General features: G+C 38.6%; 1 protein-coding gene across 3 annotated transcripts in view; it reads left to right on the top strand.

Moving 5' to 3' along the window:
* cacna2d3a (calcium channel, voltage-dependent, alpha 2/delta subunit 3a) overlaps positions 1 to 17,420 on the top strand; it is a 338,457-nt gene that overhangs the window by 221,358 nt on the left and 99,679 nt on the right. For all 3 annotated transcript variants that reach the window (XM_037536196.1, XM_037536195.1, XM_037536194.1), the window contains 11 exons: positions 955 to 1,029; positions 6,167 to 6,250; positions 8,095 to 8,166; positions 8,320 to 8,381; positions 8,499 to 8,566; positions 9,479 to 9,524; positions 10,705 to 10,802; positions 10,946 to 11,039; positions 11,208 to 11,303; positions 12,034 to 12,155; positions 15,435 to 15,512. In XM_037536196.1, the coding sequence (XP_037392093.1) occupies positions 955 to 1,029; positions 6,167 to 6,250; positions 8,095 to 8,166; positions 8,320 to 8,381; positions 8,499 to 8,566; positions 9,479 to 9,524; positions 10,705 to 10,802; positions 10,946 to 11,039; positions 11,208 to 11,303; positions 12,034 to 12,155; positions 15,435 to 15,512 (895 nt within the window). The remainder of the gene's footprint in view (positions 1 to 954; positions 1,030 to 6,166; positions 6,251 to 8,094; positions 8,167 to 8,319; positions 8,382 to 8,498; positions 8,567 to 9,478; positions 9,525 to 10,704; positions 10,803 to 10,945; positions 11,040 to 11,207; positions 11,304 to 12,033; positions 12,156 to 15,434; positions 15,513 to 17,420) is intronic.

The following is a 17,420-nucleotide window of genomic DNA, read 5'->3' as shown; positions in this document are numbered from 1 at the left end:
CTTCCACTGTGAGCAGACAACTCAACCCTGCGAGTCTGAAAGGACGTGTGGCCGTCAAGGAGCCCTTACTAAGAAAAGGAAATAGACAAAAAAAGAAGCTGCTGATGTTCTCAGAACAAATTAAAATGAAATAAATGAAGATGGACTCTGACTCTAGTACAGTACTATAAGTATATACTGGGTAATCAATAGGCTAAATTGATAAACAAATAATATTAAAATGAATGTCAAATATGCCATAGTTACTAAGGTATGTTCTATATTTAATGCCATGCTTGCTAAGGACAATTGTATTTGGTGTAGAGAGGAAGTACATGGTGGTCTTCTGTTAACAGGCCCACTCATTGTTGTCCAGCGCATTTAAAGCCCTGTTAAGCACTGAGATTCTTTTTTTAACTGCTTTCACTTGCTCTGATTGTTCTAACCTTTTTCTCTTCACACAAAGAATGGCAGGGAAATTACAGCCTTGGCTATTTTGCGCTGTTCCCTTTTACCGAGCAGGAACAGAGAAGTTAATTTATGGACATATCATGAAGAGAAAATTAGTGGGTTTAGCTTTAAAATACTCCTGGCATTTGAAAGTGTATTATTTTTAGGAGGGTCATGCCATTCAGCAGCAGGTTGGGAGAAACAGGCACAGTAGCGTGTGTGCGTGTGTGTGTGTGTCTGTCTGTCTGTGTGTGTGGCCACTCCAGACAAGCAGCTGTGGTAAATGATGATTTGTGGGCCAGTGTAAGGATCAGGAAATTGCGCAGAGCTTGATTGGGCTTTGATATTAAAATGATAAAAATGGGGGATGAGCAGAAAGCGAAGGCCAGAAATGATGTTGCTGATTATGAAATGTTACAATGTCCCTGATTATGTTCACTGTCTATCCCGTGTGTGTGTGCGTGTGTGTGTGTGTGTGTGTGTGTGTGTGTGTGTGTGTGTGTGTGTGTGTGTGTGAATTCACAGTTGGGAATCCATGGCTATGCATTTGCCATCACCAACAATGGCTACATCTTGACTCATCCGGACCTGCGACCTCTGGTAATGAGAGAACTTCTGTTACGCTCCCCAGCTCTCAACTTGTTTGTGTGTGTGTGTGTTTCTGGCAAACATTTGTCATTTTTGTTTGATGTTTATTTATTATTATACAACAGTTAGTTACGGCCACTCAAGCTGTTTGGTTGAAAAGCACTTTTCACAAGTACTGTATCACTCCACTGAGAACACCCAAGGTCAGGTGTTATCACGAATAACATCACAGCTGTGAACACCCTCCCTCTCGAGGTCTGTTTAAGTAATATCATGCGTGTTGTGTTAAACTCTGCAGTGTTTCCAGCATTGTAGTAATATTCATAATCCGTAAGTTTTGGTTGGAAACAAAAGGGAAAAAAGATTTTTCACGCGAACTTCTGTGTGGTACAGTTCCGTATAAAAATCAGTTGCCACCTTTCATTTATGTAATTGCCCGTAACATTTTTTTGAGGAGATATTTCTGAGGAGATTAGATTTTCTAAAAATGATACAGAAAAAATGGGACCCTTCACAACCAAAAGTGTCACCCTCATGCAAACAGTACCTAAAGCTTTCATCTTTGAGAGAATGAGTAATTCTTACTCTTACTGCAGATCGGAAAGGTGTATCTATTCATCCTTCCACTGTAAGAAGAAAGACTGGCACTATGGGTCTGAAAGGATGTATGGCTATTAAGAAAAACTGTTTTCTCAAGATACAGGGAAAAAAATAGAAAAAAATATTCGCAATAATGCACTGGGGGCGGCACGGTGGCGTGGTGGGTAGCGCTATCGCCTCACAGCGAGGAGGGCCTGGGTTCGATTCCCCGGCCGGGTGACCAGGGTCCTCTCTGTGTGGAGTTTGCATGTTCTCCCTGTGTCTGCGTGGGTTTCCTCCGGGTTCTCCGGTTTCCTCCCACAGTCCAAAAACATGCAGTCAGGCCAATTGGACGTGCTAAACTGCCCTTAGGTGTGAGTGACTGTCTGTCTGCCCTGCGATGGACTGGCGACCTGTCCAGGGTGTATCCTGCCTTCCGCCCGAAGACTGCTGGGATAGGCTCCAGCATCCCCCCGCGACCCTGACGGAGAAGCGGCTTAGAAAATGGATGGATGGATGGATGGATAATGCACTGGCCACCCCAAAGTCCAGACCCCGATATCATTGACTGTGTATACGATTCTGTGCTGTTTGGGTGAAAAGCAGATAATGCAACCAACTTCTTAGACTAAACTTTGTAATTGAGGAAGAATATCTGAAAATGATTTTATAATCTAAAGAAAAAAAATGAACACAAGTCTTGCAAAAAGTGTGGAATTCGAAGGATGGAAACACTAATATTGAAAAACTTGGTATTATGTTTAGTTTTTGAGGCTTTTGTGAAATCTTCTCTTAAGTTTTCTGCTTTTGTCCCTCATCATGAAAAATGAATAACTACTACTTAGTGGTCATTTTGACAAGAAATCAAATAAGCAAAAGTTGTATTAGACTTTTACAATAACAAATCACTCAGTCCTTTCAGCTGATTCATTATTGAAGTTTTATCAATTCAGAATTGTTTACATACACAGACAAGGTCTTTGGCATGGTTACATACTGAGCACACAAAATAAACAAAGATTGCATAATATCATTTAAATGATGCATACATTACATACATTCAATTTACAGTTCTAGTCAGTGGTATACCATTAAACAGACCTCTGTGTGTTCCATCTACTGTATGTGGACGAATTTAAATACGCTCCTATATTTGAACAGGCCCAGCTGAGTGCCCTGTTTTTGAATGACAGTGATTGGATGTATTGTGCTGTATGGGGGGGCTGGATCGAGGGTGGAGTGGAGCTTCAGTACTGTAGACAGATGCATCAGGCCTGTGTTTAATTGCAGTGTAATTATCAAGCTGAGTGAAAAGCAGTTAAGGCATAATAAGAGGGGGTTTGTTGGGAGCTGACCTCAGTTGAACTATTAGGAAGACATGGTGGTGAAATCACAAACTTCTTCTCACATGCACAGGTTTGTATTTCTAAAGTGTCAGGATGTGAGGTCAAGCACTAACAAACTACGAGAATCCTAATGGAGGGCTAGCATGAATGTCTGTTTATAATAAGATGTTTCTTAGGCTTAAGCCTAAACAAAAAAATAATTTAGCTTTTTCTGTATGAAAATTGAAGCATGAAGCTTTTATCAAAAGCACTTTGCAGTGCAGCTGAGTGCTTAATCATTTGTATCTTGAAGCAACATTTTGAAAGAGTACAACTTTCAAGTTGCCAAAGCTGCAATTTTTAATTGTATCTTAGTTTTATTCAACTTTATCTTAAGTTTTAGTCGTTTGACTAGAGGAGGATAGGTACCTCCTTGTGAGCCTTGGTTCCTCCCAAGGTTTCTTCCTCAGCACTGAAGGAGTCTTTCCTTGCCACTTGCCACTGTTGCCCCTGGCCTGCTCACCTGGGGGTTTTACATTTCATGTTAAAACTTTGTCTTTACTGGAATTCTGTGAAGCTGCTTTGTGACCACATCAGTTGTAAAAAGTGCTGTATAAATGAATTTGAGTTGATTTGATTACATTCCCTGTTTGAGTGGAGCGACCCGCAATCTGCTCTCCTATGACCAAGTGTAAGTGACGGAACAAGTGGCGTAACTATACGGTCTTCCAGTGAACTCGTGTCTTTCCATACATGCTAACAAGCTTTAGCAGCGTTAAATCACGTCTGCTCATCACAACTAAAGCACTGTTACAGTGCTCAAAAAGTCGTAGTTCAGGATCAGTGTGTTCCCAAGCAGTGAAAGTGAAAGAAAGAAGTGGGTTCATGGGAGTTACATCCCTGATTTAAACCAAATTAAACTGAGGAAGCTGTGAGGCATTGGAAAGTGGGAGAGCACTATCTTTCCAGGCTAGCTGTTTTTAGCAGCTGGCTAACTTGAACCAGCCCTCTGTCACTCGTACAACATGACGTTATTGATGATACTGTAGATCAAACAAGACACAAAGCACCACTTTCAGTTTAAACATGCCTAAAAGCAGGACTCTATTTGTCTGGTGTTGATATATTGCAGCTCACCCTTCAAACTACTAAGACAGAATAGAGAAATCCAGTCATGACAGATAAGGCGGTGTGATCCTTTACTGAGCTGCCGAGCCAGCGAATGCTGGCTGTTTGTACTAAGCTGACGTGGTTGAGAAACTAAACAGTTTAGCACTGTTGTTGGCCACTTGTTTAGCATTTGTGATGGGATAGCCTAGCAATAGTCACCAGACAGCTAAAAATAATCTTTCTTAAATTACGACTATTACAAAAACTGCAGCCGTGCTTTTCCAGCTGATGAAAAGCAGCTCATCAGAAACTTTCTCCCTCTGTCCCATGACAGATTTGTGTGTCCCACCGTTTGGTGAGTGTTTGAGTGTCCCGGCCATGAAGAATAGTGTAAAACAGCAAGTAACAGATTGCAAAATCTGTTAAAAAATTAGCCTTCAAATGTAAAAGAAATAAAGATTTGACACCTATCGTGATATGTATTGATATCGAACGATATGAATTTTGTTTATCATGATGACATTTTTGGCCGTATTGCTCAGATCTATATAGAGGTGGGGTTTTTCATGTTTTGAGTTTTGACTTGAATAGCTCAAATTAATGGTCTAGTTCTAACAGTTAAGCAGTTCGCCACTGCTTTTTAGATTAATCATTATGTATATCTTTCTCTATCTTTCTACCCTAATTTACAATAACACAAACTCACACACACACACACACACACACACACACACACACACACACACACACACACACACACCCAACAGTTTCTCCCACTCACAAACATACACCTGAGTGATATGCTGAACTGTAGAGGAAACAGCAAAACAGACTAAGGAACAATGATAATCCTGCTAGTCTACTTTCTCCCAAGTAGACTGTTTTGTTTCTTCATCCATCTGATGGCTATTGATCAGCACTGCCTGCCCAGAAGGTCTCTACATACCAGACAGAGACAGGTGTAAGAGGGAGAGCAGGATAATAAGAAAAGAGGAAGAACCAGATGGATTTTTTTTTTTGTAGAGGCAAGAAGGGGGAGAAAAGCCTGCTCCTCTGTTCTCTCTCACAACTCTCTCAATGTGATTTCACCCTACTTAAACATTTCCACCTGACTTGCCTTAAACTGAGGTGAAGGGAAATGTGCTTTAAGAGTGAAAGAATGCACCAAAAAATGTATTTCTAGAGCACAACAGTGCTCCGAAAAATTTACTTGTGGGTTAAAAAAACCCTTAAAATCCCGCTTGTACAGTAAAACAATAAGAAAAATTTGTGCTTGCAAAGTGATTAACATGCAGAAAACTGTGCTAAACGTCTTGATAAGTCCTTCATGAGTGAGGATCAGAAGCAAAAAGGACTGATTTAAATTCTGTCCTTCTAACCTGTGAATTTACTCGAACCAGAAACCGGAAATATGACAACAGAAATCTATATGAAATATGAAATGAAATCTATGTACAAAACTGTACTGTACTAAATAACATTGTCACAATATTTGCATGACAGTGATAGAATATATGCATTATATACAAACACTTGTATCATTTACCCTCCTGTAGTACCGCTTACATCTACTAGAGGGCCCCCTGTGCTTCTCAAACACAAACCTCAGGAAAACTTTCTTTCCTGACTGACAGAAAAATGAGTAGAGCCACCAGAGCCAGACTTGCAGATTGCTCATCTATGCTGCGATCTCTGCTGCCAGTATTTCCTCCGTCAGCTCCAGAGAATGAAATGTTCCTTTCATCAGCTTCACAAAAGTGCCCTAATTAGGGACTAAGGCTGTCATTTGGAACACATTCACATCACAAGAGGAGGAAAGTGCTTCTGATAAGTTGTTCCCTCCAGACCCAGCCATTAAATAAGGTCAGGAATCCTCACCCTGTGTAACGCACTAGTAATTTGTAGAGGTCTGCGAAAGATAATCGGAATACATTTTCCATCACATATTCTGGAAGTGCTTTGGAATGTATTTGTTTTTTTCAGAAAACACATGCATTCATTAATAACTGAGGCTGTTTTTGTAAAACTCCCCTGATTGTGGAGTATTATGCACGTATTAAAAATATTACTTTTAATAAAAATAAAGAGTTTTGCTCTGCTTGAAGATCACGTATCAAGATGTGTATGTGTTTCAGTATGAAGAAGGTAAGAAGAGGAGGAAGCCTAACTACAGCAGTGTGGATTTGTCTGAGGTCGAATGGGAAGATAAGGATGATGAGGTTTGTTTTTTTCCTACTTCAACATAATTTTTCTTATAAAAGTAAACCACTGGAGTTAAGAGTGACCCATTCTGTTTAGGAGCAAATATTATGATCTACAATTCACCTGATGAAATAGTTTTGTTTGTGTTGCAAATATATTCAGCTCATGCACTTTACACAATGTAAAATGACCGTAAATTACTGACTTAATAGTTGTATTACTTTCATAGTAATTAGTAATTTACTACTCAATATTAACAGTAAAAAGTGAACCGCACACTGTGACTTTACAGTCAGCTGAACTGCAAGATTACTGTGATTTAGCTGTATTTTGCAGGACATTTGCAGTAGTAAGCTGCAATTAAAATACAGAAATCTCTTTTACATAACTGTTAAAGTAATGCAACTCACTAGTCAGCAATATACCGTAAATGTTCATGTGGTAGAATATAACCTAAAGTAAGTCTAAAGCAGCATCAGTGAACATATTTACTGTCTATTTGTTGTACCTTATATGCACTGAATACCTGAACTATGCATTTTAAATATACATTTCTATGTTAGTACAAAAAGTATCAAATATCTTAAAGCTAAATTGATTTTTCAATAAAATAAACATAAATATATATATATATTTCTTTTAGTCCAATCTTCATGAAATTTACATACAATGTAAAGGGCAACATGCCTTTTCAGATTATGTCAAAAGCTAAAAAGAAATTAAAAATTATGTTTTGTTGATTTATTAAATGATCCTCAATATCCTCTACAATGTTTATTTCTTTGACTTTATTTAAACATATTAGAAATAAAATAAAACAATAAATGTGACCTGTATAAAAGTTTTAAATGGATTTTTCCCCCCAATATATTAAACTATAAATTGCAAAAAAAATAGAAATGGAATATTCCTATACATATGAATAATCCTATATATGTCTGTTCCTTGTAGAGGATGTGTTTTTCACTCAGAAATTTTAAATGACTAAAATATAACATTTTACATTTTACAATGGGTTGCAAATGAATTATGAATTATGTTGTTACTAAGTCGTTTAGTACCCATTATTGATATCAGTTACGTTATTGCTGGACAATTGCTTGAGTTCATAGTGATCTTTACTACTACTCACACAATTTATGATAAAGACTTAAGATTTTCCACTTTATTGGGACACAAACACAAAGACATAGCAATTAAGATATTAGAACTTATGTCTTAATCATGAGTTGATATTAGAATTTGTGGTAACGATCAACATTTTACTAAAACACATAGGTACTAGTAAGTTATCGTGTTCCCATGAACATGATTGACAATAAAATATCAGCAATTTTTGTATTTGCATGGATGACATTTACATTACCTATACATATTAAATGTCTGAGTAAATAAGCTATAAACCAATTACAAACTAAACTATTATTCTAAATGGCTAAATGCTGGGTATTTATTTAGGTACTAAGCAATAACTAATCTTTCAATAATGAGTGCCATATTAACAACATAATTAAGATTTAATGTGTGAATAATAATATACTTAAACATAAGAAGAATTATTTTGTGCAAAACATGTATTTTGACCAGAGGTTTCCAAACTACGGCAGTAAATGGGATGTTTTTCATGGTTTTTTTTGTTTTGTTTTGTTTTTCATCTTCTTTTTCATGTTCTGCTCAATGAATATTGTTGATCGCACTTTATTTTGATGTCCCTACAGATGATTAGGATTAGGATTAGATTTAATTCTCAAACTCAGCTTCAAGTTGAATGTTAGCTAAAGACAATATATATATATATATATTAAAAATACAGTGTTACTGAATTGTCACTGCTATAACTTCTTTATGTCCACTACAACAGCTGCGCAATGCTATGGTGAACAGAAAGACCGGAATCTTCTCTATGGAAGTGAAGAAGACTGTTGATAAAGGGGTGAGAGAGCGAGAACAGATGAAACGATTAGACACAAAGTCTGCATTCATTCTTTTCAGTGCCTTAAACTCACAGATTCAGCCTTGTGCTTAGAAATGCCCTTAAGCAGGATGTCCCACCAGATGGCACTGTAATATGCTGTGTTTGTTTCAGAAACGTGTGCTTGTTCTGCATAATGACTACTACTACACAGACATCAAGGGAACTCCCTTCAGGTAATGTGGCAGTTTTTTATCAAGCACAACTATTAAAGCATGCTAATACATTAATAGAGCCAACAGTCGTTAATTGTTTATGCATGAGCTTTAAAGTGATGTGTGCTTATTTTGCAGCTTAGGTGTGGCCTTGTCACGGGGACATGGTAAATATTTCTTCAGGGGGAGCGTCACCGTGGAAGAAGGTAAACCCCCACCTCTTCCCAATAGGCTATATATAAAGCAGCCGAAATCAAATGTTTTCTTTGTGGGTATGTGCTTGAATGCATTGCCGGGTGCCGGTGTTTTCACCCTGTGGTTTTCTCCCCCTCGTGGTCATGCGTGTTAATATTCATTTGCCGGCGTTTCTAAACTCTGGTACTATGTGGGATTGCGAGAGCATGACTCGGCATTTCCTGTGATGGGCCGGCTTGTCAGGTCCGATAGAAATGGACATTTTTCATCCCTTGCGGCAAAGCTGATGAATTATGAATGAAATGAAGAAAAGCTGGCCATAGGGTGGGCATGGTATTGACCATCCACTCATCTGTTGAAGCCAGTCATTAGGGGAGGGAGAGAGAGGAGGTGAGGGAGTCCCTGTTGACCTCCCGCTGTACTAACTTTTTCCGTCCACAGGTTCAGAATTAGAGTCATTTATACATTATGAAAATTTTGCGTGTGCGGCGATATTAGTCACCAGTTTTAAACAGCTGCTTTAGATCCTGATGCCAGGTAGTCTTGCGGTACAGTTTATTTATTAATAGTTACTTTAGTATGACAGAACTGGCCAGGCATCAAAACAACTTCGACAGCTCTTCAGAGGTCACTTCTTTTTCCTTAAAAGCAGTGAATACTAAAACAGAATTTTCTGAGGAAACAAAATAAAAACACTCCTTAACCCCTTAAATGGACAGGGCATATTTCTATGACCTTGGAATAGAATAGCTCAGCCAGTTTCCATTGAAGTTGCTGTAGTTACTGAATAATAAGCCTTAGTTTGTAATAATCCTGGGATTTTAAGAGGTTAGAAAGGGGTTACCCCATATGTCTGAAAGCCTGCTTGGCTGATAGACAATCTCATTATGAATTAAAAGGCCTCGTGTTTTATTGTGTTTCAGGACTACATGATTTGGAGCATCCAGATGTGGCACTGGCAGATGAATGGTAAAGTACTTAAATGATATATGCAAACATGCAAAGTTTGGCGTGTCATTTTGCACATGTGTGCAAGAATTAGGTGCAGTATATTTGTGTATGATAAGAACAAGTGTCCTCATTATTTCGTCCTTCAGTTGCCCTTCAAGAAATCTGCAGGGGGGTTTTTGGTTGTATTTTCTGTGTCTTACAATGCATTAGATGTTTAGACTCATCAGTCCATAAACCTTCGTCCACATCTCAGATGTCCATTTTCTGGATTCTAGCTCAAATTTTCTTCTTTTATATTTAGTTCCAGCTTCTGTCCAGCCCTAATGTTGATCTGGCTGATTACAGTGGACAGAAACACCTGAGATTTTTTCAGATCTGACGCAAAATAGAGCTTAATTTTCTCCTCTCTCTCGCAAAGAGGAAAGCTTTAGGAACTGTTTATCTCATGAGGTCAGTTTTGGTGGTCTACCAGGTCTTGTATAGTTGTTAGGAGATCTATTTTCTCACGATCTATCTTCTGAACTGCATTTTGGAAATTCCTCTTTTTTTCACTTGTTTTCCTTCAACATTCAGTTCTTATGTAAGTGTATTATCTTATAACTAATCTTCTTGGAAAGGTTTGTAGACAGCTGCTAAAACAATGTTTCTTCAGAAATCAGTAATATAAATAGGGAATTTCTCCTTCCTTTACCACATTTCCAACCTCCTCCTTGGTGCAGCACCGTATTATCCATAGTACATAAATCAGTACCTGGTTTGTCAAATCAGTCCTTCATCAAATTTAATCAAGTGTGATGGTGATGGAGTTTAACAGATTTATATGATGGCTGGGAGTTTTGAGAAGACATCTGGAGCCAAACTGTTATTCAGACTAGCTCACAAACTATAAAGTAAACAAGAAAACGAGAAATTCTTCTTACTTCATACTGTGTTAATGTTTATTTGCACTTGTAATTATATGTATGTTTTCAAAAGCATAAACACACCTATCACACCTGTTACCAAAGGCATTGCCAAGAACTTTTGCACAGTAATGTGTGTTTCCTTCATTTTTCCTGATGCTGAAAAACGAATAACTGGTGAAAAAAGAGCTTTATAGGTGGGGAGAGCAGTTTTTTGTTGCAGCAACATAGATTTCAATGGAAATATCACAAAGACCTACAAATACCAATACAAACTCATGCATTTGTGATTTCAGGACATACTGCAACACAGATGAGCACCCTGAACATCGTTACCTGTCTCAGATTGAGGCCATCAAACTCTATCTCAGTGGGGAACAACCACACCTCAAGTGTAAGTGGAGCCTTTATGCATGCACACACACACACACACACACATTATTATTACTATTATTATGTTATCTGTGTGTATTAATATGTAATGTGTGTTTTTCTGCTAATGGCTTGCATCTGATGCTATGACAATTGTTGTTGTAGGTGATAAAGAGTTGATTCAGGAGGTTTTATTTGATGCTGTCGTGACTGCACCGATAGAAGCTTACTGGACCAGCCTGGCTCTCAACAAATCCGAGTACAAAGACCTCATGCACATGCACAGGCACTCAAACTTGCATGCCCAGCTTAAAACAAAACTAGGAATTGAAAAGCCGACACACTTCAACTCATAATTGCACTAAAAGAGTAAAACTTTGGTCGGCATTGTGTAACGTCTGTTTTTCTCTCCTGTCTGTTATTACAGAAACTCTGATAAAGGTGTGGAGATAGCTTACCTTGGCACTCGGACAGGCCTGTCCCGTATCAACTTATTTGTGGTGCCAGATCAACTAAGTAATCAGTAAGCACTGGAAAACATATCTTTTGTGTATATTGTTACAGATACATGTATAAAATGATTGTAAATTGATGACCATATTAAAATTTTTTCAAACAAAGGTGTAAAACGTAGGACATTGAAAGCGGAATTGAGCTGTAAGTTTAATCATAATAACTGTGAAAGATATAGCACAGAAGATAAAGTTACAAAAACGTGCTTTCCGTAAAGCCTCATATTTAAAATTAGTGTGCAAGAAGCCGTTCAGACTGATTTCCTGACAGAACTTTTCTATACTGTAAAAAAACGGATCAGTGTTAAACTTAATGAAGTAATCGCTTTGCCTTAAAACTCTGAGCTCTTTTACATTGTATTGACTCATTTGAAGTTCACCTCAAAATTTGAAAGCAACCAGGTGACTTATGTTCGTAGGTTAAAACACAGAATCGTATTTTTAGTGTAATATAAACAGATAAGTACTGTCTATTATTTAATCATATCTTATGTATTTTTTTTACATATTTATTCTTGATTCCAGATTATTATACATTGTCAACAAACCATGATGTGACTACTGGCGAAATAGCAACTATGTCAACTTTTAGTTGTGTGTATATATATAAAAGGTAGAAATTAGGATTCAGTTTTAATTATTGATCGTGCTGTGATCGTGATTTTTTTTGTGCGTGAACGGATCTCGTAGCCATTGACCTCGCTTTCTGTGAGGTCACCTGTGTGTGCTGTGTGTTCTAAGAGACTTCCTGACGGCGGAGGATAAAGAGGGTGTGTTCAACGCTGATCATTTCCCGCTGTGGTACAAGAGAGCAGCAGAGCAAGTGCCGGGAACCTTCATCTACTCCCTTCCGTTTAATACAGGTGAGGGAAAACTATTTATGTAGGCACAACACAGAACAACAGTGATATATATGCACAACTCCTTTCCTTCATATCCATGCTTAATAAAGAAAACTGTTCCCGAATCGTGGAAAACACTTATTTGAAGTGAAAGTGTTTGATGTAGTGTTTAAAACCGTGTTAATAGGTTAAAACATACCATTTACTACCTAGTATATATAGTCCATATACAGTCATATGCAAAAGTTTGAACACCCCCAGCTTTAGCACTGGCCATATTTTTATGTGCAATTTTATTTCCAGTACATTAAATTCAAGTGTAATTCTAATAAATGCTTATTGGTCAGATAAATGGCTTTACATATCAGGCGCATTAGACTTTTGCACAGTTCTGTATGTTACACACGGACTGTATGTAAGTGTATAAAATAAAATATTCTATATTTACAAAATGCTGCCCCCTTGTGGCAAATCAGCTAAATACAAGATAAGAAAAAGACGCAAACACAAAGAGAATATAGAGATGAGGAATATCCTTCCAAAAAAAGACATAAAAACAGGATTAGGGTTGTGTGTGGTAAGTACTAAATAGGTTGGCATTAAAACGTGTTCTTTAGTTAAAGTAAAAACAAAAAAAAAACGTTTGTCTTTTTTTTTATTTATTTCATCAACTTTTTTCCATCAGCTTCTAATTCTGTGTGGAAAAATCTCAAACAAACCTTCAGTGTTTTCTGAAGTAAATATTGAGCTGAGCATCATTGTACAGACCTGAGACGAGATCGCGTTCACCCAGGCCTTGTTCTTGGTGTAATTCCACTGACCCGCAGGTCCAGGATCCGCTCCTAAAGGCCACATTTTTTGATGGTTTCTGTTCGCTTGTCACCGGCAACTGGTTAAGATGGTCTTCTATTAGCTGATATTTGCTTGTGGAGGTCTGCAGCATATTTCAACCAAATGGCCCTTAATAAGAAACAGCAGTATGTGAATATGAAAATGCTGTCTTGTCAAACATACTTTCATTCCAGAGGGAGTTGCAGTGACAGGAAAATATTCTCCCAAAGGCTTTTCCTTTTTTTGATTTTGCTTTATTTGCTGTATATGAGCAGATACGGCTCGTCCGCAGATTAAGTGTAAACAGATTTGCCGGGGAGAATCCCCACTGACAGTGTAATTTGGTCCTATAGGCTTAATCTGTGCCCTGAAAATTGGTCCGGATGGTTTTAGGCGTGTGTTGGTTTGACTGGCCCATCTGCAAGCTCAAATGGGTGACAGCTAATGTTGACAAGCAAAGCATGTTTGAAACTGACCTCAAGGGGGCCAGTGGCTTTATTAAAAAAAAAAAAAAAAAGGCAAAACCTTCTTATCATCATTCCTTCTGTCTGTTCCCCATCTTTCTTCTCTTCCTCTCTTTCATTTACTTTTTTTTTATTCTATATTAGTGCTTGGCTGGGGTTTTGGCATAAATTTGGATTTAGGGATTTCAAATGAAATGTGTTACTGTGAGGATTTAAGGTCTCTCTCTCTCTCTCTCTCTCTCTCTCTCTCTCTGTCTCTCTGTCTCTCTGTCTCTCTCTCTCTCTCTCTGTCTCTCTATCTATCTCTCTCTCTCTCTCTCTCTCTCTCTCTCTCTCTCTCTCTCTCTGTCTCTCTCTCTATCTCTCTCTCTCTCTCTCTCTCTCTGTCTCTCTATCTATCTCTCTCTCTCTCTCTCTCTCTCTCTCTCTCTGTCTCTCTCTCTATCTCTCTCTCTCTCTCTCTCTCTCTCTCTGTCTCTCTCTCTCTCTCTCTCTGTCTCTCTCTCTCTCTCTCTCTCTCTCTCTGTCTCTCTATCTCTCTCTCTCTCTCTCTCTCTCTCTCTCTCTCTCTGTCTCTCTCTCTATCTCTCTCTCTCTCTCTCTCTCTCTCTCTCTCTCTCTCTCTCTGTCTCTCTCTCTCTCTCTCTCTCTCTCTCTCTCTCTCTCTCTCTCTGTCTCTCTCTCTCTCTCTCTCTCTCTCTCTCTCTGTCTCTCTCTGTCTCTCTCTGCCTCTCTCTCTCTCTCTCTCTCTCTCTCTCTCTCTCTCTCTCTCTCTCTCTCTCTCTCTCTCTTATTAGAATTGCATGTTTTCAGCATACATTCTGCTTCAGGCAGTCTCTTTGGAGCTCCAGCAATGTGTCTAAGAGAAAAGTCTTTCAGTCTGTACAAGGCAGTGTTCAAAATAAGAGCATTTCATGCGTACTTGCCAGATGTTTACAGTATAGCTGAAAGGCTGTGTCATTCTAATCATAATATTATATATCACAGGCACTGCACAAGTGGAGGATGGGAAGATATTTTCTGCCATCATGAAAAATTATGACACAATATGGTTTTCTGGGCTTATGGTCTGTACACTGACCAACTGAACCAACATTACAAAGATAACTCATACATATACAGCCATAATTAGGCCTGTTTACCTGAACTGTTTAACTGTTTAGCACATTATGTGAAAAGCTGAATAAAAATCACTTTATTCATATTTTTGGCGTTTTTTTTAAACATGGCCCTGCTGCTGCTTTTTTGATTTTTACTCCAAACACATTGTAATTCGCCAGTTTACAGTTGTATGAAAAATCTGAACATCCCTGGTCAGATGACGTTTTGTTGATTTTCTCAGTGACACTTAGTAAACATACCCTCCACAGAGAACACATTTAAGCATGGCACGTTTTTTCTGTGTAAATACACACTAAATAAATACAATATAAAATGTGCCATAACTTTTGCACAGTCCACATTTCAGGCTTATATTTTCCAGCATGTTAAATTCAGTAAATAAACAGTAATTGTACATTAAACTGTGCAGAAGTGTGTTCTCTGTAGAGCATGTGTATTTATTTACACTTACAAAATCAACTAAATGTGACCAAAGGCACCCACACTGTTTTATACAAAAAAAAGTTTTTTGTTTTTTTTTTATAGTTTTTGATGTTAATAACCAGAGCCAGGTGAGTGCACATGCTGTATTTGAAGTCTGCTTCTACCCCTGTACCAAAATGTCATAGCATTATAATAAATAACTCATTGTTCTGAATAGTCAGTTGCCTCTTACTTTTGATGTAGCATTTTATTTGATTCATGTTATTTAAATGATTCACTTACAGTTTAAAATGGCTCTGGCTGAAAAAGGTACTGGAAATGTGTTTAGTGTATTTATCTTACACAGTGTGAAGTTCAGGTCCAGAAATGCAAAAAGAATCTGAATCAGCCATAAAAATTCATCAGTGCAGCCCTAATCATGATCATGAGTTGTCCACCCCTTGTGTGTGCTTATTCCCAGGTTCAGAGAATAAAAGTGTGGTTCTGGCCAGCACTGCCATTCAACTACTGGACGAGAGGAAGTCGCCCATTGCTGCAGGTAAGACTCTGACCTTTCTTACTCGGCTCTCGGCTGTGCAGCACTGAAATGGAAATAACATTTAAAAAAAAAAGTGTGTGTGTGTGTGTGTGTGTGTGTGTGTGTGTGTGTATGGTTTAATATGAAGACAGGATTATTTGGAGCTTAAGCTCAGAAAGAGCAACTGAGGGATTCAGCTTAGTGGTTTTAGGCCCATTCTGTCACTCATGCTCTCACTCCCTCACTCGCTCACTTACTTGCTGTCTCTCTCTCACACACTGTCATGTTTGCTGTAAAAATCCTGATAACTAAAAAACAAACACTGAACAACCTCGGGTCTCCTCTTGCGTACTTTGTGTGTGTGTGTGTGTGAGTGTGTATATACATATATATATATATATATATATATATATATATATATATATATATATATATATATATATATATATATAAATATACACTGCTCAAAAAAATAAAGGGAACACTTAAACAACACAATACAGCAAATATTTTATTATATATTATATTTATATATATAATTTATTATATTTTCATGGGACAACACTGTAGAAATTACATGAAATGAAAACTTTGATATAACTTAAAGTAGTCAGTGATCAGCTTGTATAGCAGGACAGATTTACTGTCCTCTGGAAATAACTCAACACACATTAATGTCTAAATAGCTGGCAACACAAGTGAGTCCACCTCACAGTGAACAGGTCCAAATTGTGCCCAACTGTGTTGTTGTCCCTTCCTGGTGTCATGTGACTTGTTAGAGTTACAAGGTTCCAGGTGTAACAGGGCTGTTAAATTTGGTGTCTTGGGTACAATTCGCTCATACTGGCCACTGGATATTCAACATGGCACCTCGTAGCAAAGAACTCTCTGAAGATGTGAGAAATAGAATTGTTGCTCTCCCCAAAGATGCCTAGGCTACAAGAAGACTGCTAACACCCTGAAACTGAGCTGTAGCACAGTGGCCACCGTCATACAGTGGTTTTCCAACTTACCAAAGAAGTTGAGTCCACGTGTTCAACGTCATATCCAGAGGTTGGCTTCAAAAAGTTGACACATGAGTGCTGCCAGCATTGCTGCAGAGGTTGAAGAAGTGGGAGGTCAGTCTGTCAGTGCTCAGACCATACACTGCACAATGCATCAACTCTGTCTCATCCCAAAAGGAAGCCTCTTCTGAAGCTGATGCACAAGAAAGCCCAGACACAATTTGCTGAAGACCAAGTCCAAGAACATGCATTACTCATGGTGTCCAGCATGTGTGGTGGCTCCCTGGTGAAGAGTACCAAGACAACTATCTCTTGCCTACAGTCAAGCATGGTGGTGGTAGCATCATGGTCTGGAGCTGCATGAGTGCTGCCAGCACTGGGGACCTGCAGTTCATTGAGGGAAACATGAATTCCACCATGTGACATTCTGAAGCAGAGCATAATCCCCTCCCTTCGGAAACTGCGCTGCATGGATGTTTTCCAACTCAATAGCGACCCCAAACACACCTCCAAGATGACAGCTGCCTTGCTGAAGATAAAGGTGATTGGCCAAGTATGTCTCCAGACCTAAACCCAACTGAGCACCTGTGGGGCATCCTCAAGCAGAAGGAGGAGGTCCACAAGGTGTCTAACATCCACCAGCTCCGTGATGACATCATGGAGGAGTGGAAGAGGATTCCAGTAGCAGCCTGTGCAGCTCTGGTGAATTCCATGCCCAAGAGGGTCCAGGCAGTGCTAGATAATAATGGTGGGCACACTAAATATTGACACTTTGAGCACAATGTGGACACGTTCACTGTGAGGTGGACTCACTTGTGTTGCCAGATATTTAGACATTAATGTCTGTATGTTGAGTTCTTTTCAGAGGACAGTAAATCTGCACTGCCTTACAAGCTGCACACTGACTACTTTGTTATATCCAAGT

This window comes from Pygocentrus nattereri, chromosome 29, assembly GCF_015220715.1.
Source record: "Pygocentrus nattereri isolate fPygNat1 chromosome 29, fPygNat1.pri, whole genome shotgun sequence".
Lineage (NCBI taxonomy): Eukaryota > Metazoa > Chordata > Actinopteri > Characiformes > Serrasalmidae > Pygocentrus > Pygocentrus nattereri.
This window is presented reverse-complemented; position numbering and strand designations above follow the sequence as displayed.